Source organism: Monodelphis domestica, chromosome 1 (assembly GCF_027887165.1).
Source record: "Monodelphis domestica isolate mMonDom1 chromosome 1, mMonDom1.pri, whole genome shotgun sequence".
Classification (NCBI taxonomy): domain Eukaryota; kingdom Metazoa; phylum Chordata; class Mammalia; order Didelphimorphia; family Didelphidae; genus Monodelphis; species Monodelphis domestica.
The window spans coordinates 599,173,246-599,197,578 of record NC_077227.1 but is presented as its reverse complement, the minus strand read 5'-3'; the positions used below and the strand labels follow the sequence as shown (position 1 = coordinate 599,197,578).

The window sequence follows — 24,333 nt, the reverse complement described above, 5'->3', positions numbered from 1 at the left end:
CCAGTCTTCAAGGTACAGCCGGACTGGCCAACTAGAGAGTCCACAAGGCGGGGCCCGTGCCCGGACTCCTGTGCTGGGGGGGCGGGGCCTGCCAGCGAGGCTGGCCGGGAGGGTGACTCGTTGCTGGGTCAGTTGCACTCTGGAGTTGGTGGGTCACATGGAGGTGGAGCGGATCGGGCACTGAACTGAGCCGAGAAGAGCCGAACCGACTCCGGCCATGGGTAAGTGGAGCGTCTCCTTTCCTTGAAACCCATCATAACTTCCCAGAGGTAACCATCAAACCTTCTCCGGTCTGGAGTGGGGAAGAGGGAGAAAGTTTTCAATTGAAAAAAGTTTGGTTTAACAACACTTTTCATGGGTGTTGGCTTGGGGCGTGGGGGAGAGAAACGGACTTTGGGGAGTGGGGGTGGAATGTAGTCCCGCTACCACGTGTCGTGTCCTGTTTTGGGAGCCCGGGGGGTGGGGGGGGGGGAAGAGAAGAAACATCCTTTGATGTGGAGTCGCGGCTGGTGGGGTTTATCGCAGCCCAGATTCTGGGCCACTTTCCCTCGGAACTGGCCCACAGTTTTTGGTCCCCCGAGAGTGCCTAACCAGGGACATTACTCTACCCTATTTCTCACCAGGCAGACACAGTGAGTGTGTGTGTGTGTGCGCGCGTGTGCGTGTGTGCGTGCGTCCGTACGCGAGTGTGTGCGGGTGTGCCCCTCCTTTCAAACAAAAGAAAAAGGAAAGAAAAAATTGGCAGTGAGGGGCTTCCCAGGCATTTATCTTGAAACTTTTTTTTCTGTCTCTCTACTGAAATTTACCAAGTACTGTACGATTCTGTCATCCCACTTCCTGTTGCGGTTTGAATCTCTAGCTGTTCTCAGCTAATTTGTTGTGACAGCTGTCAGCAACAGTTTCTCTGCCCATTCTTCCCCCATCTTTTCTACCCCACTATCTTTTCTACCCTCCCTTCTCACCCCTCCCCCAACCTCTCCCTCTCTTCTTCCTTCTCTCCCCATCCCCCTTCAACCTCTGCCTACTCAGAAATCCCCACCGCTCCCCAGGGCACGAGAAGGGTTAAAGGGACTTCTTGCAGGGCGCACGCACGCATGATGCCGTTTCCACTGCAACGGGTCATTTCCTGAAAGTGACTCTGCGTGTGTTTTTTAAGAACTTGCTCAATGCACTTTGAAGAATCCACTGTGCCTTCCTCAGCCAAGAAGTGTGCTGACCTTTTTGGCAATCACCATCTCCTCGCTCTCCATCCCCCCACCCCACCCCTCTTTCTCTTTGAAGGCCTGCCTATCCCTGGAGAGGAGTTAATACCCCTTTCCCTGCTGGCTTTAACTCACACGCATCCCTGTGAGGCAAAGATGTGGTTGAGGGACTGACGAGGAGCTAGGAAGGGAGGGAGGAAGGGGGGTACAAGGTAGTTAAAGAAAAGGAACAAAGACACACTGAGAGAGGATGTTTTGATTCGAGTTTAAGTTCACCTGAGATTGAGCGCTCACTGTTACGGAATCTAAATATACTATCTCTGCTGGCAGGGTCTGGAGCTGTAGCGGAGCCAAGTGGCTGGAACGCCAACTCAGCGCCCGCCGCCGCTGGGGGGCTGGAGGGAAGCGAATTCATTCAGTGCCTTGTTCTTCGGCAGCCGGGGACTGGGGGAGTCCGACAGACTCCGGGCGGGGAGCGCGGGCACTGGGAGCAGGGCCCCGGCCCGGGTCAGAGAGGGAAGGAAGGAGGGTCTCTCTCCTCCTCTTCGCTCCCCCTTTCCTTTCCCCCCTCCGCGTCCGGCCAGGCGCCGGGCTGGCACGGGTTTGCGGCGGTTCTTTGTTTTTTTGTCCCGGCGCCAGAGTTTCCCCAGCCGAGAGGAGCCAAGGGGAGGAGAGGGGCGGGTGGGGGGTCGGGGGTGGGAGGAGAGCAGCGGGTGGGAGGCGGGGAGGAAGGCCAGCAGGCGGGCTCAGGGGGTCCTAGCTTGCCAGGAGGCTGCGGAGCCAAAGAACAGGTGCTTCTCTACCCAGAGACGAAGCCCAACTGGTGGGAACAAAAGCCTTTGTCGCTTGTTTCTGGGCCGCAGGACGCTGAGAAATTGGGGAGAAAGAAGGCTGTGAGAGCTTGGGGCGGGGTGGCGTTAGGTGCATGGGGGGGAGGAGGGTACGAGAGATACTGCCCCAGCCTTTCCTGGCTGGGGGTCGGTGGGGGGGGCCTTCGAGCCCTTCCTAATAGAGCAGGCATTTCAGGATTAGGGGTCTCCAGAGAGAATCTTTACCATTTATATAACAATGACAGGAGCCCATGGGATTTCTTCATTACCTTTTTTCTCAGAAGGGAAAAAAGAGTAATGTTTTACCTTAACTTTTTTTTTTCAGGGTTGGAGAGCCTTCTGAAAGGGCACCTTGCTTCAGTTAGGGACCCTTGTACTTTGAAGGGCAGTTGCAGTGGGGGATAGTTACTGTTCAGTTTGTCAGTACAGTGGGAGGGAGGGGTTGGGAAAGACTCCAAAAAAAATTTAAAGCTGTAATTTCCTGATTTGGGTATTCCCTCCATCCCCCCCCCCTTTTTTTAATTTCCTTAACTGCCATGTGGCCATCCTTCCTTGCCTGCCCTCCTCCCCTTTGTCCCCCAACTCACGAACAGAAATACAACTTCATGCCTATACCACCAGTTTCTTTTCCATTCCTCACTATCACATTAGTCAGCTTTTCCCTTTTTAGGGAGTGCATTTAGGGTTGTCCTCCTCCCCCCCCCCCCCACACACACACCCCGAGTCTTCTGGGCACTTTACAGACAGCCTGCCAAACGCTTGGAGAACCTGCCTTGACATTTCAAACCTCAACTCTCTTCCTACCCATGTGACCTCAGACACCTCACCTTTCTGAGCCTCCCTTCCCTCTTTTGTACTACGAGAGGATTGGAGGAGGTGATTTCCAACGGCTCAATAATCCTCTGATTTGGGGGCTTTTACTTGGGGGTGTTTAGAGTCCTGGGATATTCTCCCAAGATTCTAGGCTCAGCTGTGCACACCGAAGCCCTCCCCTGCGGGGGCGGCGGAGGGGGTGGTGTCAAGTGTTGGGGGCTAAGAATTAGCTTGGCCCTCCCTTCTCCTGCCCTAGAGACTGTGGTCTGGGGGCAGCCGGAGGGAAAGGACTCCTGCAGGCTTTGTTAAGGAGCTGCTAGCCTAAGGAATGTCTTTGTTTTAACCGAGGAGCTGGCCCGGAGGAACGCAAATCTACAGCCTCTGGGTGCATGGAGAGAGGGGGGGGGGGCGGGGAATGACTGTTGGCGTTATTGTTATTTATTATCCCCATTAATTTGTCATCACTGACTCAGGGTTCCCAGAGGCTGACTTTTCAAGAAAGGAAGTATCATTTCCTTCCTGTCATCCAAAGGGGAAGAAAAGCTGGGAGGGCCCATTAATTACAGATTAATTTATCCGATTATCTTCTGTCATTTTAGAAAGCATTAAGTTTGGTCTTAATCAAATAGTATAAGTATCTTTGATTCCATGTGATTCCAGTGTTTCCCAGGCTCATATATTAACATCCAGAAAGGACCTTAGACATCATCGTCTAGGCCAACCTTAAATTTTTTAAGTGAGGAAACAGACTGAGGGATTGAAAAAAATGGTTTTCCAAAGTCTTATAAATAGTTAATGGAAGAAGAGGACCTGGGTTCAAATATGACTTTAGACACTCACTTAGCTGTGTGATCTTGGGCAACTCACTTAACTCCAGTTGCCTAGCCCAAGGCTCTTCTGCCTTGGGATTGATAATTTACCACTTACCAAAGGTAAGGGTTTAAAAATATGTTAATGGAAAACCTAGGATTCCTACTTGTATCTTCTCATTTCAAAACTAGCACTTTCCACTATATCATCTCACTAATTTTGTGCTATGAGCAAATCATTTAATCTCTGAGCCTCAGTTTCCTTCTCTGTAAAAATGGGCAATAATAATACTTGTACTGTTTACCTCTTAAGCTGGTTGTGAGTAAATGTCTATATAAATCTTAAGAGAGTTTCAGAGATATGAAAGTTTCTTTTAAAAAAACCTCTTGGAAACAGTGGAGCATAATGGAGAAAACACATTAGACTAGGGCTCCAGGTGCCTGGGTCTACATTAGGCTCTGACTCTTTGACCTTGGGAAGGTCAATGGACATCTGGTTATGTTTCCTTGGAGAAGTTGTGACAATCAGGTGAATAATGTATATAAAAAATATAAAAGTATCCTCCCCTTTCCTCCCTTTATTTCCCTTTTTCAGTGGAATCCAACTCTTGGTGACCCTTGTTGGGATTTTCTTGGCAAAGAAACAGGAGCAGTTTGCCATTTCCTCCTCCATAGATGAGGAAAAGGGGGCAGACTTGATTAAGTGACTTGCCCAGGGTCACACAGTTAGTAAGTAACTGAGTCAGGATTTAAATTTAGGTCTTCCTGACTCCAAGCCTGGTTCTCTATCCATTGGACTATCTAGCTGCCTTCAAAGGCTTAGCTCACATGCCACTTCCTATAGAAAGCCTTTCCTTATCCTCCTAGGTGTTAATGCTTTCTCCCTGAAATTATCATGTATATACCTATCTGTTTGTGTATGTCCCTTCAATAGAATGTAAGCTCCTAGAGAGCAGAAACAATTTTATTTTTATTTTTTCTTGGTGCTCCAGTACCCAGCTAGCATCAGGCCTTGCACACATTGGGTGTAGAGCACTTATTTGATTTAACTGGATTATTAAACCTGGGAAAGAGGCTTCTAAGACTGGGAAAAGAAATCCCCTGATTTTTATTTTTTTACCTTCTCCTACCTGGGCCATTGAAATATAGGCCATCAGAGCCTGAAGGCACCATAGAATCATGTAGTCCAACTCTTCATTTCACTTCAAGATACAGAGAGGCCAAGTGAATCGCATAGGGGCCATGACAAAATGCAGATTTTTAAGGTATCAGCCTTGCTTTCCCATTCTGACTTTGGGGATGCTACTTCTGGGTTTCTTGCATTCCCTCACATTTCCTAGGAGGCTGAGGGTCTAGGCTGTACATTGGGACTAGTAGAATCTTTCTCTCTTTTCTGCTGTCTGGACCAAGAGAGGTCTTGGACAAAATTATCAATAGGCAAATAGACCCCATTCTATCTCGATCTCACAAAATTCCTCCTTTCAAAAGACTCAGTTCTTCCCTCTCTCTCTTCCTCACTTCACCCTCAAGCTGGATTTGATCCCTCCTTCCTCAGATTCCTCTGGACAACTTTTTTTGGGGGAATCTAACCATTGTACTTATCACTTCCTAATGTGTATTATAGTTATGTATCTTATCTCTCATGACTCAGAAAGCACCTTAAGTGCAGGAATTGTGACTTCTTTTATCTTTGTTTTCCAAGTAGTTCTCCAAGAGCTTTGCAAATTATAGGTTCTTCATGTGTGTTAATTTAATTCAATGCTTATCTTTTCTCACATATGCTAAGAGGCAATTCTCCCTTTTCCTCCTCCCCAACCCCCTGGGTGACCTAGTGGATGGCCTGTTTGTGCTGGGAGACAGGAGGACTCCAGTTCAAATTTCACTTCAGATACTTACTAGCTGTGTGACCCTAGGCAACTCACTTGCCCTTTGTCTACCTTAGTTTCCTCAAAAGTAAAATAAGGATAATAACAGCACCTGTTTCTCAGGATTGTCGTTTGGATCAAATCAAATAATATTTGTAAAGCATGTAGCATGGTGCCAGGCACATATGTGGTAGCTGATTAATACATGTTTATTCCCTTCTTTCTATCTAGGCGAGGACTTCTCAGGACAATATTATTTTCTCCCAACCACCTTCCTATTCTGTCTCTATCCATCCTTCTAGTCTGTCTCCCTTAACCTCCCCCAACAAAAAAAAGAAAGATACCCAACTAGTATCATTTCCCAGCAGGGCCCTATTCTCTTTTCCAGGATGATAACTGATACTGGGTCAAGTAATCCATACCTTCCAGGTTAAGCTAACTTGCATTTTATCAAGAGACTTCTGGAGAAAAGGCCCTCTAACCTTTACTAATAAACCTGTTATTCATAATTACAGCTATCCCCAAATTAAAAGAGTTTATTTATTGCTGCAAGGCGATAAATCAAGCAAAAAATGGATGAAAAGGGATGGCTTGGGCTAGGTGACAAGGAAGGAAATCCATCTCTGTAAGAGGATGGGCTGGTTTGAAGGTTATTCTTGGGGATCCCTCCATTTTCTTTGACTTCTATCTTTGGACCTCTGTGGTTCAGAAACTCCTGTCCTCAGACCCAGCCATTGGCCCATCTCTGGAGGCTCTTTCACTTCTCTTGCCCCGTCTCCTTTCCTGCCAGCCTCGGGAACTCAAGAGGATTTAGGAAAAAGTTCTCCTGCTTTCAAGACCCAGGACAACCTTGCTGCACCCCTCAACTTATACTGAATAGGTAGCCAGCTGGCCACTCCTTGAATATCTGGTGGGTCCAGCTCTGACCTGCTGTTTACTCTAATTTAGCTCGTAGTTTAGGGTCCTTTTGCTGACCTGGAGGCTGGAGACTGCCCTTGCTGAAAACTGGCCAGCTTGGGCTGCTGATGTGGCCGAGCCGATGTTTGTGGAGAAGTGAGAAGTATGATTGGAGGATGTAGACCCTATCAGTGACCACTCTGGACAACTGTGGGGGAGGAGGCCAGATTCTTGGAACCATTACATGGTGGGTGGAGATGTCAAGAGGTTATTATTACTATAGGAGGAATTCAGGCCCTGTCTGTTCTCACTGAAGGCTTTACATTCTTTGCATGAATGTGACTCTGTGTGTGTATGTGTGTGTGTAAGAGTGTATGTGTATGTGTGTGTATGTGTATGTGTAGGGGGATGAGAAGAAAGTGGAGAGTAGGGTTGGTATGGGTGGAAAAAAATTAGATTCAGGGGAATAGTAGGTATGGATGAGAAGTATTTTGATATCCTTTGTAACCCTTGTCAAATGAGGGTCCCGAGCTGTTCCTGTCCCCTAACCAAAGGTTAGATCTGCAAAGTCAAGGGAAGAGATTTCTGCCAGCTGTAAGCCTTTGTAAGCCAGACTCATTTTACCTTGCTCTTAGAGTGATTTAGGGAGTGTACAGGGAAGGAGATTTCTTTCTCTACCCACCTACTCCCTGCCCAACACACACACGGACACAGCCACACACACAGACACACACAAACACATTCTTGGATAAAATATGTCATTAAAATTAACCTCTCTTTAGGATTTTGGTCTTTAAATCTTGTAATCAAATCCCTCAATTCTTAGAAATAGAGAATCAGATATGAGTCAGATACAGAAATCAAATCTGGAAAGGACCCCACATTTTCTTACCTGCAAAATGGGCAGATCAGAATAGCTGCCCTCTAAGATCCCATCCAATCTTTGATCTTGTGGTCCCTGTGCCTTGAGGAAATTTGGCAGAGTAGCATAGGTTATGCAGTGGAACTGTAGCCAAGGAGTATGGGGGAGAGATAGGAGGGTTAGGCACTAAGATGTGGCTTAGACCTCAAACTTTCTATGTTTCTATGTCCATTGAGGTAATTACTCAACTTTAGATTCCCATCTTATCTGAACTCTGGAGCTTCTTTAGCATAGTGCTTTACTTGGAGTAGGTGCTTAATAAATGATGTATTCTATTGTAGCAATTGTAATTTCTCTGTGCCTCAGTTTCCCTACTTGGAAAATGAGAGAACTCTGGAGATTTTAGGAACTCTGTCTGAAGTGTTTGTAAAGCCTTTGTACTCTAATTCAACAAGTATATATTAAGCAAGCACATATTAAGGACCCAGGGGTATAAAGACAAAATAAAGCAAAATGAAAATCACTCTCCTCAAGGACCTTGCAGTTTATATTCCTTTTGGCAAACCTATGTCACACATGCCAGATGGGGCTGCTCTCCTCCCCCTTACCAGCTGAAGGCATTCCTCATTTCACCTACCCCTCTGCCTAGCAGCCCAATGAGTGCGCTTCCTCCATCCCCTATCTGGGGTAAGGTGGGGAGCTCACATGTGTGTGAAAGTTGCAGTTTGGGCACTTGGTCTCTAAGGTCTATAAAAGGTTCACCATCACTGGTCTACATGATGATTATCTTTGCCTTTGTTCCAGGATCTTAAAGCACAGTGATCTAAATTACACAGCTCTAGGCTGAACAGAGATTTTTTCCCCCGTCATCACAGATGAGGAAATTGAGACACTCCTAGGGGTGTCCCAGCTGGTGTCCAGTGTCACAAAGCATCAAATCAGTAGCAGGGAAAAGAAGTGGTAACTGGACCCAGGAGAGAATTTTTTTTCTTTCTCTAATTCGGGGTGATGCTGGGAGACTGGATTCTCTAAGCTTTGGAGAGTTGACTGTTCACAAACTTTAGGGAAGGCCTGCTTCAGTCTAAGGATGATGGCAAGATGGGGGTCATGAATGCCAGAGATGAACAGGACCTGAAAAAGTCCAGAACTCCCTAAAATTTTGAGTTGTCTTAAAATAGAATTGGCTGCCTTGGGGAGGTAATGAACTCCCCATCACTAAAAGTCTGCAAGCATAAGGTTAACTTATTAACACTTGCTGGAGAGGGCATTTCAGTTCAGGTTATGAGCAGGACTAGTTGACTTTTGCAGTCCCTTCTGAGATTTCTATTACTGGAACCTAAAACCCTTCATTTTTACAGATGAAGAAACTGGGACTCAGAGAAGTTGAGTGATTCTATCCTCTCACACGACTTGTACTTGGAGCTACTGACTCCCAGTCTGCAGGTCAGCCCCTCATAGCTGAGCTAGCTCCAAGGAAAGTGAATCAGTAATGGATAAAGAGCAATACATCCTTAGCCCTGGTTAGGAGAGTTTGATCAAAGTGTTGGATGTTAGATTTGGTCCTGCGGACTGGAACTAAAGGAAGATTTTTCTAAGTGGGTTCCTTTGCCATCCAGGGGCCAAGATCACAGCAGTGTAGTCTAATAAACTCACTTCTAAGTGACTTGAATTCTATATTCCTGTGTTAGTCTCCAAATACATGTATTCCTAGATGCATGGAAGTAAAGGATATTTAAAGATCTAGTCCAACTCCTTTTTACAGATGGGGAAAACAAAGGCCCAGAGGGATGAAGTAATTTGCCTAAGGTAACACCATGAATGAGTGATAGTACCTTTAAGAAGTGGCATGAATCATGTTAAGGGACAACTAGGTGGAGCAGTGGATAGAGGGAGAGGTCTCATCTTCCTGAATTCAAATCTGACTTCACACAGTTGCTGTGTGGCCATGGGAAGTCACTTAACCCTGCTTGCCTCAGTTTCTTCATCCGTAAAATGAGCTGGAGAAGGAAATGGCAATTCTAGCATCCTTGCCAAGGAAATTTCAAATAAAGAGTCAGATACAACTGAACAACAACAATGAACCACATCATATCCATGGGGAATGGGTGGGAGAGTCCCTGTTTAGTTAAAGGTAAGCAATGGCTGCTTGGGGGCAAAAGAGGAAGAGGACACTATGGGACTTGGGAAGACAGAAGCAAAGGAGCAACCAGCAAGAAATGCATGGAAGGCCCCAGAAGTCCAAAAATAGGTCTGCAAGGGACCTAGAGTTTTAGAACCTTTCCTGCATCATTACACAAAGAAAGCCTTGGATATGGAGCAAAAATGTGCCTTGGTTGAAAATATGTTCAAGTTCAGAAACCAGAAGTCCAAAGTGTTGCCACTTGATTCCCTGTTACTACTAAGTAGGCAGGCAGAAGACTTGTCTTGCATGGCTCTGGACCTCAGTTTTCCTTTCCCTCTTGAGCCTCTGTATACATTTCCCCTCCAAGTTTATTTTGGCATTTCCTCTAGATTTTGCAAATGTGGTTTTTAAAAATAGTAATAGCAATTATAGTTACAGTAATAATATAAAAAATTATGGGCTGAGGGAGAGAGGAGGTTCTTTCTTCAAGAGTCCTGTCATCCCATGAATCTGAGTATGTGTTCAGTTTTCTCACCTATGGTATTTACATGGCGATGTTTCCCTAAAAGATTCACCACTTGCCCAGTGTGGCATGATGCAAGGAGAGTTCAGGAAATTTCATAGAGGTCAGGGGATTCAGTGGCAATAAATTCCCCAAATGGAATAATTTAGGGGTGTGAGCAGCAGAAAGGTCTACTGGAAAGGAGAGACAGGAGATCTGGAGAGAGTAGTGCATAAAAACACTGAACTTAGAGTTGGGAAGACCTGATTTTGAACATGACTTCAGAAACTTTCTTGCTGTGGGATCCTGGGCAAGTCACTTAAATTCTCTATGCCTCAATCTCCTCATCTGTACAATGGAGCTAATAATTACACATATTTCATAGAATTGTTCTAAGGAACAAATAGCATACAGTATTTTGTAAATAAATGATAGCAATTTATTATTATTATGATTATTATTAGTACAAACTCTGCTACCATCTTACTGTGTGACCTTGGGCAAGTCACCCGTTTATGGCAGTACTTATATTTCTGCAGTAGTAGTATCCTTGAATTTTTGTAACTCCTGGACTAGATGAAGTCCTCAGACCTCTGTTTCTTTATCTGTAAATGGGGCTGATAACACTACCCTACCTCATAGGCTTATTATGTATTAGTAGGATATGACAACGCTTTGAAAAAGTTACTTATGCTCCACAAATACAGATATTCCTACTGGAAAAACTGTTGCTTAAACCGATGTTACACTGTTGCTGCTCAGTGGTGCATTGGATTGAGCACTGGGCCTGGAGTCAGGAAGACCTGATTTCAAATGTGGCCTCAGTTACTTTCTAACTATTTGACTCCACACAAGTCGCTAGAACCCTGTCTGTTTCAGGTCTCTCAACTGTAAAATGGGGAAAATAATAGCACTTACCTCCTATGGTTGTTGTGAGACTCAAATGAGATATGTGTAAAGTGCGGTAGAAATCCTCTCCATAAGGATGAGGGTGATAATCTGACACTTCTATAGCACTTTTTACAAATAACTCATTTGAGCCTCCTGCCGAGTAAGTACGTTAGTAACCCCATTTTATAGATGAGGAGACGAAGGATCCCAGAGCTTTTGTGCTTGCTTCTGAGTGTCAGAGGTGCCATGGAACCCAGATCTTTAGTCTCTAAGTTGAGCAAGCTAGTCATTATGCCATACTTTCTGAGTATGAGGCCAAGGCATTCATTACTGGGTGGGGTTCTGCTCAGCCTGTATCTCCCCTCTTGCCCTCAGGGCTGAACAGGTGGCCACCAAAGGAGATGCTGGAATTGGGATTTCTCCTCCCTGATCCCTAGTTACAAATGCTCTGGTTTGAGGTTTCAGTCCTTTCACTCAGTGCCCATTCTGATCACTCTAGAATAGCTTGCTGCCAGCCATCCTTGTACTTAGCATCTCATTTCCCACTTTCTGTTTTTGTATCATTGGCTCCCCCATCTGGGATGCAGCACATTCTCACCTCTACTTTGAATCACCCCAAGCTTCCTTCAAAGCACAACTCCTGTACCACTCCCTAAATGAGGGCTTTCCTGATGCCCCACACTTAGAAGCAATCTCTCCCTCAGCATTATTTAGTATTCATTTGTATTTTTCTTTTTTCCTTTTCCATTTATTATTATGTAAAACAATCCATACTGGTCATTGTTGTAAAGCACACTCATACAAAACCAAAACCCCAAAATAAATGGATGTGAAAGATAGTATGCTCCAGTCTGCATCCGTCGGACTCCAACAGTTCTTTCTCTGGAGGTAGATAACATTCCCCATCATAAGTCTTTCAGGATTGTCCCAGATCAGTGCATGACTGAGAGTAGCCAAGTGTTCACAGTTGATCATCTTACAATATTGCTGTTGTGTGTACAATGTTCTCCTGGTTCTGCTTATTTCACTCTGCATTAATTCATGCAGATCTTTCCAACTTTTTCTGAAATTATCCCACTTACCATTTTTATAGCACAATAATATTCCATACCAACATGTACCACAATTTGTTCAGCCAGTCCCCAACTGACATTCCCCGTAATTTCTAATTCTTTACCAGAAAAAGAGCTGCTGTAAATATTTTTGCACAAGTAGGTTCTTTCCCTTTTAAAAAAAAATATGTATTTGGTACCAGTAGTAGTATTACAGGATCAAAGAGTATATGCACAGTTTTGTAGTCCTTTGGGCATAGTTCCAAATTACCCTCCAGAATGGTTGGATCAGTTCACAACTCCACCAACAATGCATTAGTGTCCCAATTTTGCCACATCCTCTCCAACATTAATCATTATTCTTTTCTGTTATATTGACCAACCTGATAGGTATGAAGTGGTGCCTCAGAGTTGTTTTAATTTGTATTTCTCCAATTAAGAGGGATTTAGAACATTTTTTCATGATTATTGATAGCTTTGATTTCTTCATCTGAAAATTGCTCATTCATATCTGTTGGTGATTTGTCAATTAGGGACTAGTTTATGTACATACTTATATATTTACTAATGTACAAAAGAGTGGCTATGAGAACCAGACTCTTTCCCTGTCCCTCCCCTTTCCCCCAAGAGAACATTAACTCCCAGAATGTAGGAACTTTTATATTTTTTTCTTTATACCTATAGTTTTGTACATATTGTTGTTGTTCTTTTGGTCGTGTCTAAAGTATCTGATTCTTTGTGACCCTATTTGGGGTTTTCTTCACAAGGATACTGGAATAGTTTGCTATGGTTAAGTGACTTGCCCAAGGTCACCCAACTAGTTAAATTTCTGAGACCGGATTTGAAAACATGAAGATGAGTCTTTACTCCAGAGCCATCAGTCCCTTCACTATGCCATATGGCATTATTTTATATTCATTTGTACATACTTTGTCTTTACTTACTTGTATATAAGTAAGGAGCTGTGACAGCCCGCCTTCTCTTGTCCTTGTCCTCCCCTTGTCCCCAATAGAACATAAACTCCTTGAGGGTAGGGACTTTTGTGTTTTTGTCTTTGTGTCTATGGCTTCATATAGAGTAGTCGCTTAAATATTCATTGAAGGTAATTGAATTCTAGTCATAATCATTGAGGACAGGAAGGTTGGAAAGGAAGGGTTGGTAACAGGGACAGAGAGGGTGGTGGTGGTGGTGGTGGTATATTTTTCAGATTAGGAGAATTTCATTTAGAGTGGCAGTTGGTTTGCAGGTGTAGAGAAGAATGAGAGCTTATACCTAGGAGGCATACTGAGAAGGGCTGGATTTGACCAAGTAATTCTATGGAGCTATGCTTTGGGTATTGAATTTAGTGTAGCCTCAGCTTCCAGAGAGCAGATGATAAGATGAGACCAGAGCTGGAAAGAAAAGAAATCATCCACCTGGATGCCTCAGTGGATCGCAGCCAGCTTCCTCCTTTGGTCTTGCCTTTCTTTGGGACCCCCTGGAGGCTTCTTCTCATCTTCCTCCTCTATATATCCCTACTCATCTCTGTTCCATCTCCCACTTCTCCTTGCAGCACCCCCTGTCAAAGGGAAGAGAAAACGGTCAGAGGGGAGTGACCCCCTGGACCAGCCAACATCTCCGAAGCCTGATAGTGAGGAGAGCCAGAGTTCCACAGAGCCTGTGGTAAGTTGGGGACTTAGTCTTGGGAAAGGCTGTGGTAGGATTGTTGGAAGGCTCCTCGCTGGGGCCACCTCAGCTTCTCTGACTCCTGCATTAGAACCTCCACAGCCCATATTCTTGCAGTTGCCCTCAAATACAGCCTTCGGGCCTTCTGGACCTTCCTTCATTCCCTCAGTTCCCATTCCCTGCCTCCCAGATGGCCTAGTAAACTCAGAGATCTACAGAACAAAAAAGGAAACCCGAGGTCCAAGGAGTTCTTCCACTTCCATGATCACCCTGAGTGAGGGCAGGAGGATCAGCCCCGGCCTGGCACCTTTCCTTGGTGCCTCTTAGAAGCAGGCACAGATCCGAAGACAAAGCTGGTCTCTCCAGCAGACCTCAGCCTCGAGTGCTCCGGCTCAGGGACTTCTGCGGATGATCACTCCTGCCCGTCTGGCCCCATCCAGCCGCTGCCGCTCCCAATCTCGCCCTCTGGGATCATCTGGACTCTTCGTGCACCCAAGACCAAAGTGGAGGAGGCGCTTGCCTCCTCAGCAGGGCCTCTCTGAAGCTAGGAGCTTGGCTAAGCCTCGGGAGAAGAAGAGCCAGCTCCTCGAGTTCCGGCTCCGGCCAGGGCCCGGACGCTGCCGCAGGACAGCCGCGAACCTGAGAACAGCAGAAATACCCCCTCCGGGAAAGGAAACTGAAAGTCCTGCACCTCTGATAGAAATGTGTCAGCGGAAACCCAGAGATGAATTTTGCCTGGCCAGGTCAGGGAGGAGGGGTGGCTGTAGCCAAGGCTTACACATCCAGGGGAGGAGGCGTCAGCTTGTGGTTAGGACGGAGGAGAGTGCAGGGAGAGAGAGCGAACGTGGTGTGGCTTCACCTGTCTGGGACCCTTGTTGATGCAGTCTGGGCCTGGCCCTTCAGGCTTCACCAGTAACCCTCCCAGCGGAGAAGGCAGCCCAGACTCCTAGTCGCAAACAGGAGGCGGGGCCTCAGGCATTCCCTAGGGTCTGCGGAACAACGCTTGCCAGTCCCCTGGCCCAGAGGCTCTGAGAGGGCCCCTGTTTTACTCTTAAGCCACATTTCCCTTCAAGCACAGACTAGCCTGTGCTAGTTGTCCTGTGCTAGTAGAAGCCTGGGCTAGGTTGTCCGAACATCCACGGGAACGATGGGTGCCCACAGCACGGCTGTGTGTGTCCTCCTCAGGCCCCACCTCAGCACGGACAAGGTTTTGGCTCCCCCAGTGGGGAAAGGGCCAGAGAGCCCATCTTTCCCAGGCAGCAGGGGAAGTTCCCCATGGGATTGCCCTCAGCCGGCATGTTTTCTTTCTTCCTTACATGGATCAGCCCAGGGCCAGCATCTACCTAAGACACTTTTGGAGATGTCCCTGTTTAGGTTTCTTCCCTCTTGTGGTTCTTGATGCCCGATCCCTCTCTCTTATGTTCCCAGAATATATGGAGAGGGAGAGAGAGTCTGGTGAGGGCTTCCTCCACCGAGCAGGTCCCAAACTCCACTTCTATCCCTGCTTATAGGTAGGGGGGACTAGCAGCGTCTCACCCGAGACCAGGAAAGGAACAGAAAGGAAACAGTAGAAACAGTCTCTTCTCCCTTGTGCCGCCCTCCGTCCCCCATGATCTACTGAACTTGGGGCTCTGCCTGGCAGGCTTGCATTGGAGGACAAGTCACCCCATCCCGACACCTCCTGTTCTTTCTCCAGGAGTCCCCAGAAGCAGGCGGGGAGCGGGAGCAGGAGCAGGCCTTCCTGGTCAGCCTCTACAAGTTCATGAAGGAGCGACACACGCCTATCGAGAGGGTGCCCCACCTTGGCTTCAAGCAGAGTGCGTCCCTGGGCTAGAAAGGGAGGGAGGGAAGCAGTGGGGAATCCCAGGGTGGGAGGGGTCCTGGGCACTAGGCAAGCTCAAAGGCCTGGGCACACACAAGCCCCTGGAGCTGGGTAGGGACTGACTTCGAACTGGGTCGATTCTCTGGCTCCTAATACCTGCTCTCGGGGGTGATGGGAAAGGGCCGAAGAATCCCCCTCCTTCCCCTAGCAAGACTCTGACCCCTTGGGCATATCCCTCTGTTCTGTCCAGTTAACCTGTGGAAGATCTACAAGGCTGTGGAGAAACTTGGAGCCTATGAGTTGGTAAGGAAGGAGCCTTCCTGGGTGGGTCTCCGTGCAGCTCTTTCCATCCCATTCCCAACAAAGACCTACATCTTAGGGCTTGTTTTGGGGGGAGGGAAGGAGGACGTGAAACTTACTCCTAGCTTTGCTTTCCAACCCAGATCTTTCTGGAAAAATAACAATGGACTTCCCTACTGGAACTTGGGAGTGGGAAGAAAGGATGTTTTAGAGATGAGAAGAGGGACTTGGGGAGGGAACTTTCCCTCTCTGTCCTGGGGAGTGGGAAGGCCAACACCAGCGGCTCCATCTTTACCCAGGATGGAGGGATGGAGGGATGGAGGGAGGGGGAGAGGCAGTCTTCAGCAGACAGGTTCTTAGAACCTGAATCCTTGCACTGCCTATCCTGAGGGGCCTGGGGCATGCTGGGTGGGCAACAGCTTGACTCATCCACTGACACTTTGCTGGCCAAAGCATCTTTTTCCTCCATTCCCCCATCTGTTCCTTCTCTCCCCATGCCCGAGAAAGTTGCTTGTGTCAGCATTCTGGTTGGCTCCTCTGAGAGGGGAGCATGGACTGACTGGGGCCACAGCTAACCCTCTTCTGCTGGAGAAATAGGCTGCAATTTCAGCAATTTTTCCATTAAAACCGAGAGTGGACAAAATCCATCCTGCCTTTGACCTGTGCTTGGGCAGGCAAGCAAAAGCCCATAGATGCAATGAGCTCTCAATGTTACTGATAGCTTGGGCCCTCTCCACCCTCCCCTTTCACAGTCATTCTAATCCTCTGACTCCTTGGGTGGAGGGAAATGGAAGAAGGTGGCCTATTTGTTGCAAATCCCAAGAGGGTTGAGAGAGGTTGAGAGAGACCGGCCACAAAACCCATCCGTGCTGTTATCCATCAGTGGAGTAGAACCCTGCCCCCAGCAGGAGAGTTTCTCATTGCTCCAGTGGGTACTTGCCTGCCTATTAGGGAGCACAGTCTTCTATGGGCCCCCTTCACTCCCTTCCCCTTGTTTCAGGTGACCGGGCGCCGCCTCTGGAAGAATGTCTACGATGAACTGGGTGGAAGCCCTGGCAGTACCAGCGCAGCTACCTGTACCCGCCGGCACTATGAGAGGTACCCACAACCCCACTGGCTGAATTTATCACTCAAGAATAAGGAGGCTCTAGGGTTAGGAGTACTCATAGAAGGACCCTCTTCATATCACTCATGGGTGGGGAAGGGGGTTTCAAAAGACATATAAAAGTATGTTTTAATTTCATTTTAGCATATTCTATTTCAGTTTGGAATGGTGTTCCACCAAAGCCCCTTAGACAACCAATTCACTTCATCGATTATTTCCTTCTTTCTTTTCTTTTTTAATCCTTACCTTCTGTCTTAGAATTGATATTAAGTATAGGTTTGAAGGAAGAAGAATAGTAAGGGCTGGGCAGTTGCAGTTAAGTGACTTGTCCAAATAGAGTCTGAGATCACATTTGAACCCAGGACCTCCTGTTTCCAGGTCTGGCTATCTATCCACGGAGCCACCTAGCTAGCCTTCACCAAGTTTTTCTGAAGTATCCCCTGCAAGGTCATTACTGAGTCAGGGGCTTCTAGGGATCCATGAGAAATACAAGACCCCATTCCTGCCCTCCATCAGTCAATCCATCAAAAACAAAACTAGGATTTCTGGAACTCGCTGTGTTAGAGTAGCTGTGCTACACACTACAGGGAGGAAGCTTGCCCTTAAGACCTTATATTTATATATCCCTTTATTGCTACCCTGCACTGGGTAGTCCTTTTCAGGTGGGATGCTATTCTTAACAGCTGAGGTGGGTTGTGCAAATCACTCCCTTCTCCAGTCACACCGGCCTGCTAGCCCTTATGGCTTTCCAATCTGTGCCTTGGCATGTGCCAGGAATGTACTTCACCCTCCCTCCTGTACCCCATGGTATAATTCAGGTGTCGCCTTCTTCGTTGTACCAACTCTTGGTCCCCCCACCCTGCCAGGTGTTAGTTAGACAGGCTGTCTCCCTAGAAGGTGCCTTCTCACGGAGAGAGCAAGACTCCCTAGTGGCAGCTCTCTCCTTCAGTCATGTCATGCATACTCTGCATCTGCGTCTTTGGGCACTTCTGGTCTTCTCCACCACCACCACCACCCTCCAGGACCCTGTAAGGTCTCTGAGGGCAGAGATTGTTGGGTTTGTGTCTCCAGCCCGCCAACAATGTTTGACGAATTGAACTGAAGGCACGGAGCATCAGAGATGCCAGAATGACGTGCCCAGGACCATCCTCAGTCTGAGTCCGTTCAATTTAACAGCATCTATCAAACCCTTCTTAGGGGTAGGGATGGACCCATCCAGTAGGCCTAATGGCCCATCATGGGGTCCTGGCTTTGAAGGGTTTGCTTATGAAGCATAGGGTCAGGCAGATCCTACTGAGCTGGAAAACTCTTGGACAGCGGCCCAGGAATGGGCTGGCAAGCGTGTTGTCCTAGGAGCAGCCTAGAGAAGACAAGAGACCCATCCCCAGAAGGTGGTGAATTTTTTTGGTCCCAGACAAATCTCAAAGATTGTCTCTACTAAGTCATGGCAGTGTTTGCCCTCCATTTGGAAGGGGATTCCTAGACTATGGAAGCACTGGCAGGGCACTGCCCGTGAGGGGATTGTGCTCGGGGGAAGGAGATGTCACCTAAACATGCAGGTCTACAATTCCGTCTTCAGGACCTATTTATGGGTGAAGCTCTGTGCTAGACATCAAGAACACCCATTCTCAAGGGGAGGAAGAACAAGTCTGGGGAGGGCAGAGAAGCGAGAGTGCTTTGAAAAACCCGAGGAAGAAGTGATTGTTTTTCCCTGGGAGGGTCAGGGAAGGCTTCATGGAAAAGAGAGCATTATTTGGACCTTGAAGGAAGCAAAGGCCTGTTGGACTAAATAATTTTTTTTGGTCCTGTGTCCGGTCCCCAAATCTAATGTCTTACAGTCAGATGTATTTGGTGAAGTTGTTGGGGGCATAGAGTTGGAGAAGGAGTGAGAAATGGAGCAGTGAAAAAGTTCATTAAGTACCAAATGAACAATTGAGGTTGAAAATCCTCTGGGAGTTCACAGGAGGGAGAAAATTCTGTGAATCAGCTGGGTGGCCCAGTGGATAGAAAGCCAGGCCTGGAGATGGGAGATCCTTGGTTCAAATCTAGCGTCATACGCTTCCTAGCTGTGTGACCCTGGGCAAGTCACTTAACCCTAATTGCCTAGCCCTTACCGCGCTTCTGCCTTGGAATGGATACTTGGTATTGATTCTAAAACAGAAGGTAAGGGTTGAAAAAACATCTTTTTAAAAAAGAGAAAGAAAGAAAAAAGACCTGAGTTTGAGCATTTACTAGCCTTGGGACGCTGAGCAAATCCCTTAGCTTCTCTCTGCCTCAGTTTCTTCATCTGCAGAATGGAGATAATAATAGTACCGATCTCCTAAGGCACGTGTGAGGTCCTAATGAATTATTTGTAGACCTTACTGTGCTAAATAAATGTTAACTATTACTGCTGTTAGAGAAGGCAGAGGGGGCTTCATGGAAGCGGCAGGATTGGAGCTCAAGCTCCCTGGAGAAGCGGAAATAAAGCATACACACATACCCCGATTAGAGAAGGATAGAAGAGTTCTCAGGAAGCAAACCAAGCGTCGAGGGGCTCCGACAGGCTGGGAGAGGGGAAGAGGACTCTGGATACCTGACAGCAGTACCCATGTCTGCATTGCCACCCTCCCCTCAGGCTGGTCCTTCCCTACGTGCGACACTTGAAGGGAGAAGATGACAAGCCCCTGCCCCCCACCAAGCCTCGGAAACAATATAAAGTCTCCAAGGAGCCCAAGGGGGAGGAAGCTGCCCTGGAGAAGCCAAAGAAAGCCAAAGAGGAGAGGAGTGGGGGCCAGGTGAGACCCACGAAAGGCCGCCCTCGCCCCCCTGGCCTTCATTTACTCTAACGACTTCTGGCCCTAGACCAGGGGGTTGGGGAGCTGCGCCTCTGCCCCAGAGTGAGAGGCCCAGGCAAGCCTTCTCCTGCCTCGGCCATTTAGAGCCATGCCATTCTAGCGGGAAGCCTTGGGGGGGGAGGGGAGGGGAGGGGAGGGGGCTTCTTCGCCCACCCTAACGGCTGGTTTGTTTGGATTCCAGATCATGGCTGATAAGACAAAAGCAGAGACGAGCTCTTCATCTCGGCTCCCGGAGCCGGAGAGCGGCGGCAGGCCCCCTGGTCCGCCTCTAGGGATGGCCGCTCTGCCTTTCCCGGGAGGACCCGAGGCCGTCGGAGGCTGCGCCGAGGCTTACAAACGCCTTCTCTCTAGCTTCTACTGCAAAGGGACCCACGGCATCATGTCCCCACTGGCCAAGAAGAAGCTCCTGGCCCAGGTGAGCAAGGCGGAGGCCTTGCGCTGTCAGGATGAGGCCTGCGACCACAGGCTGGCTGGTTCTGAAGCAGGTCCCGCGCGACCCTCGGTCATCTACCCCACCGAAGGGCCGAAGAGCCCGGGCCTGCGGGAAGAGAGCCCCCGGGAACCTCCTTGCTTGCTGCACCGTCTGGCTAGCTCCGAAGAGCCCCTGAAGACAGCTCCCAGTCCCAAGGAGGACATTCAGCCCGGGGGGAATGACCGGGGCCCGGCCCAGCCCTATCTGTCCACCCCGATCTTCACCGGCTGCTTCCATGCTTACCCCGCAGAGGTGCTGAAACCGGTTAGCCAGCATCCACGGGACTTCTTTCCCAGCTCTAAGGATGTGGCTGAAGCTGGATCCCCCTTCAGGCCCCCTGGGAAAGAAGCGGGGAAGCGGGAGAGCCAGCCGCAGCTCTTGTGGAGTGGGGATGCCAGCCACCCCTCAGCATTCCACAAAGGCGGGGCAGGGAAGAACAGCCCTTACCCCAGGCCCAAAGCCTGCTGGGTACCCCCCATGGCTAAAGCCACTCCGAAGGGGCCTTCCACACCCCCCACTTTCCCCAGCAGCCCCAGCCCCAGCTCTGGCTCTGGCTCTCGCAGCAAGCGGAGCTTAGAGGAAGAAAGCTTTGCTCTTGGCAAAAAGCTGAGGGCTGTGTCTCCTTTCCTCAAGGAGGTGGAACCCAAAGACTCTGGAGTGAAGCCTCCTGGGCCCAATCTGGGCTTCCCACACTTGCTGGGCCCAACCCTTGGGCCTCCACCCCAGGAGGTCTACAAGGGGACCATGGTGCGTTTTCCCCTAAACTTCGCCAATATGTCTGACCCCTTGAAAGGTCAAGCCTCCCTCCCCTTTAGTCCCCTGGTCATCCCTGCTTTCCCTGCCCACTTCCTCACCACTTCGACCCCGTCCCCCATGGCTGCCGGCCTGGTGCACTACCCTCCCACATCCTTCGATGGGGCCCTCCGCCACAGACTCTACCCAGTCTCCACGTGGCACATGCAGCCACCGACGTACCAGGCCCCTCACCTCTCCTCCTTCCACCTCAACACCAAGCTGTAGGCAGGCCTTGTGCATGAACAGGCTTTTTCTTTTCCTTTCCTTTCATCCTATTGAGCATCTGAGCACTCCTAGGTCTAGGCTGGGCCTCCAGGCACTGTGCTGCACATCACTGCACATCACTCCATCCCATGTTGTGTCTGCTCTGAGAGGCCTGGCGAGGCCGCGAGCCCCAAGCCAGACCAGGGAGCCGCCTCGTTGGCCCAGTTGTGCCGAGAGCCTGCACAGAGCAGGTCTAGACCCGGCGGCTCTTGCCTACATCTGCATCGGGTGGCTTCCTAATGTAACAGTCGGGGACCATAGAAGCAATGCCATCTGAGTTTCTGTTATCCACGACCAAGTATCCATCGTGACTCCATCGGAGGTGATGGACAAGGAGGGTCTCAAAGACTGTGGAGTCCCACTGGCAGGAGGGGGCGTTGGTTTGAGCCATCTGGATTAAAACAATACAAAAATCCAATAAAAACACTTCTGCTTGCTCTAAATTTCCATGGAGCCAGGAACTGTGTGCTTTGGTGGCGGTTTCTTTCTGGGTCAGCCCAGGGAATAGGTGGGTAGGACACACTTGGCACTTCCTGCCGCTTTGGGAAACTTCTGCCTCCCTGACTGGAACAATTCTGGCTGGTTCAAAAACCAAAGCTTAGCCTTGTGGGGAGAAGGAGGGGATAGCTCCCCTCAACAGTGTCAATGGGCCCCCAGCCTTATTTACTCCAGGACCAGTGCAGCAGGCACCCCCAAGCCAGAGGCTGAGGCTTTTTGGATGAGGAACAGAGCCAAAGTTGCTGTGCCCTGGATATTAGAGGAGAGATTTAGAACCCCGTTCAGCAGTTTCTGGAAGTCGAGTGCTCAGGGACAGAGAACTCCTTGAAGGAAGCAAAAAAGTTTCATACAAATGTCAGTCAGCTGTTTTCACTACTGCCCCTTATGCCTCAGCCAGACATCTCATGAAGTCTGCCATGCTGCCCTAGTGGAAGTGGTAGGGAGGCATGTTTAGAACAGCTTGAATACAGAAGCTGGAAATGAAGATTCTTAGGTTTGAGCCCCAGCTGTGTGACTTGTTTCTCTCTAAAATGGAAAGGAACTAGATCCGTAAAGTCTCCAACTTATGACAATCTCTTAAACCCAGCCTCAAAGAGAAGTCAGTGTCAGCCTGGACAGAGATTTTAGTGGAATGACCTACCTTGTTCTGATCAACATTTTTTAAAAAGTCAGTGACTTGAGTAAAGCCAGAAATAGCCAACACACTCATCAAACCAGTAGGTTTCTTGATAGTTCAGATGTTTGATAAGATCGAGATCCAAATAAAAGAATATGAAACTTAACTAGGGACAAGTGGAAAGTTCTATAGGAGTTAAAACATCAAAGAACAAACACTAGATGATGGGGCAGTTTGTGTGCAAAGGATCTGGGGATTTAAATGAGATTATAAACTCAGGAGGCATCCATTGTGGATCACAGCACCAAAAATGCTAATGTAATCCTGGTTTGCACCAATAGAATCATAACCCCTCAGCTTGGAAAGGGACTTCAGAGGCCATTAAGTCTAAACCACATGGGAACAGGAATCTCATCCAAATTAGTTACACAAGATCTTTCTAAAAACCTTGAGGAAGCAGTATGGTGTGAGGTGGAAAGTTTACTGGCTTTGGAGTCAAGAACTGCACTTAAATCCTACCCTTATCACTTAAAAAAAAAACCAACAAAACCCTTCCTTTCCCTCTTAGAATCAATACTGTGAATTGATTCTAAGGCAGAAGATCGGTAAGGATTAGGAAATGGGGGCTAAGTGACTTGCCCAAGGTCATACAGCTAGGAAGTGTCTGAGACCAGATTTTAACCCAGGACCAGGGCTGGCTCTCAATCCACTTAACTACCTTGCCACCCTTCCTAATCACTTTTGCCCTGTAGGACCTTGGGCAAGCTTCTTTTTCTCTCTAGTTTTCAGTTTTTCTCATCTGTAAAGTGAAAAGGGATTTTGGACTAGATGTTCTCTAAGGACCTTTTAGCTCTCAGCCCTGATCTAATGAATCTCTATTCACCAAAAACGACTCTCGACTACCTCCCAAGGCAATCCATTCCATTTCTGGACAGGTCTTATTGTTTGGTCCTCCCCCTCCCCTTTTCTTGAACCAAAAATCTACATCTCAACTTCTGCCCATTGTTCCTAGTTCTGCCCTATTGGACTAAGCAAAATAGCCTATTCTACAGGACCAGCCCTTCAAATACAGGCCAGATATCTTAAGTCTCTATACCTTTCTTTTAGTTTAAGAAGCCCCAGTTTCTTCAGAGGGGATTCCCCTTGCCATCCTGTTATACTCCTCTGTGTTCTCTCCAGTTTATCAATGTCCTTCGCCTGATGTCAAACTAGAACAGTGTAAATGTAGTGGGATAATAGGCTCCATAAATCTGGGAATTATGTTAGTGAAACATTCGATTATTTTGGCTGTCGTGCCATATTCTCCGGCAGTGGTATGCAGGAGCCAGGTTGAGAAAGCAGATTTAAACATTTTCACTGCTAAAGTGGCAGTTAAATTCTCAGCTGGATAGATTGTCTACACTTAACATAAGGAAGAATATGTTAATAATGTAGGTTAAACTTAGAAGTGTGTCATGTGTATGATTTTTTTTTCAGAGAACTGGTTGTAAAGTGTTTGCCAGCATACGCCTTCCTGCCTTAATTCATTGATCTTGCAAGTCTGCTGAATTGTCAAGGTCTTTTCCACATGTACCATTGTCAAGCCATACTTCCCTAATCATTTTTACATGTGGTTGACTTTGTATTTTTCTCCATTATATTTCATCTTACTAGACAGAATTGCTTGTTTTAATGGGTTCCTAGGCTTCATGATTAGAAGTGGAATGTCCACAACAAGACAGAATTATGTACTTGCCATCTTTTACCATGTTCATACTATATCTAGGGTCCTGGGTTCAGTTCGAGTCATCATATTTTAGGAAAGATGTTAACTTAGAAGAAGGTGAGCCAGATGGTGAAGGGATTCAATGTCATGCTATACATGGACCAGATGAAGAAATTGCAGATGGTAAGCTGAAAGAAGAGAAAACTTGAGAAGTCGGGAGTTATAATTTTATCAAGTTATCAGAGGGATATGACTTCTTTTGCCTGACTAGAAAGTAGAATGAGGACCAAATGGATAGAAATTGAAGAAGATTCTGGCTTATTATAAAGAAAAATTCCTAACGATGAGAGTTGTTCAGAAGTGAAAAGGGCTGCCTGGGAAGCCCACAGTAAGTGGTGTTTTTCAAGTA

The 24,333-nt window shown here is 47.7% G+C and overlaps 1 protein-coding gene across 2 annotated transcripts; it reads left to right on the top strand.

The window, feature by feature from the left end:
• The first annotated feature begins 64 nt into the window (after nucleotides 1-64).
• Nucleotides 65-21,566, top strand: ARID5A (AT-rich interaction domain 5A). 2 transcript variants are annotated; one of them, XM_007476529.3, is made up of 7 exons: nucleotides 66-221; nucleotides 13,398-13,507; nucleotides 15,207-15,327; nucleotides 15,583-15,635; nucleotides 16,633-16,730; nucleotides 19,355-19,514; nucleotides 19,756-21,566. In XM_007476529.3, exons 1-7 carry the CDS (start codon nucleotides 218-220, stop codon nucleotides 21,064-21,066), a joined length of 1,857 nt encoding a protein of 618 aa, XP_007476591.1. In that variant the 5' UTR covers nucleotides 66-217; the 3' UTR covers nucleotides 21,067-21,566. The 2 variants fall into 2 exon arrangements, with proteins under 2 accessions (XP_007476592.1, XP_007476591.1); XM_007476530.3 differs by lacking the exons at nucleotides 15,207-15,327; nucleotides 15,583-15,635 and having other exon boundaries at nucleotides 65-221.
• The last annotated feature ends 2,767 nt before the right edge of the window (nucleotides 21,567-24,333 follow it).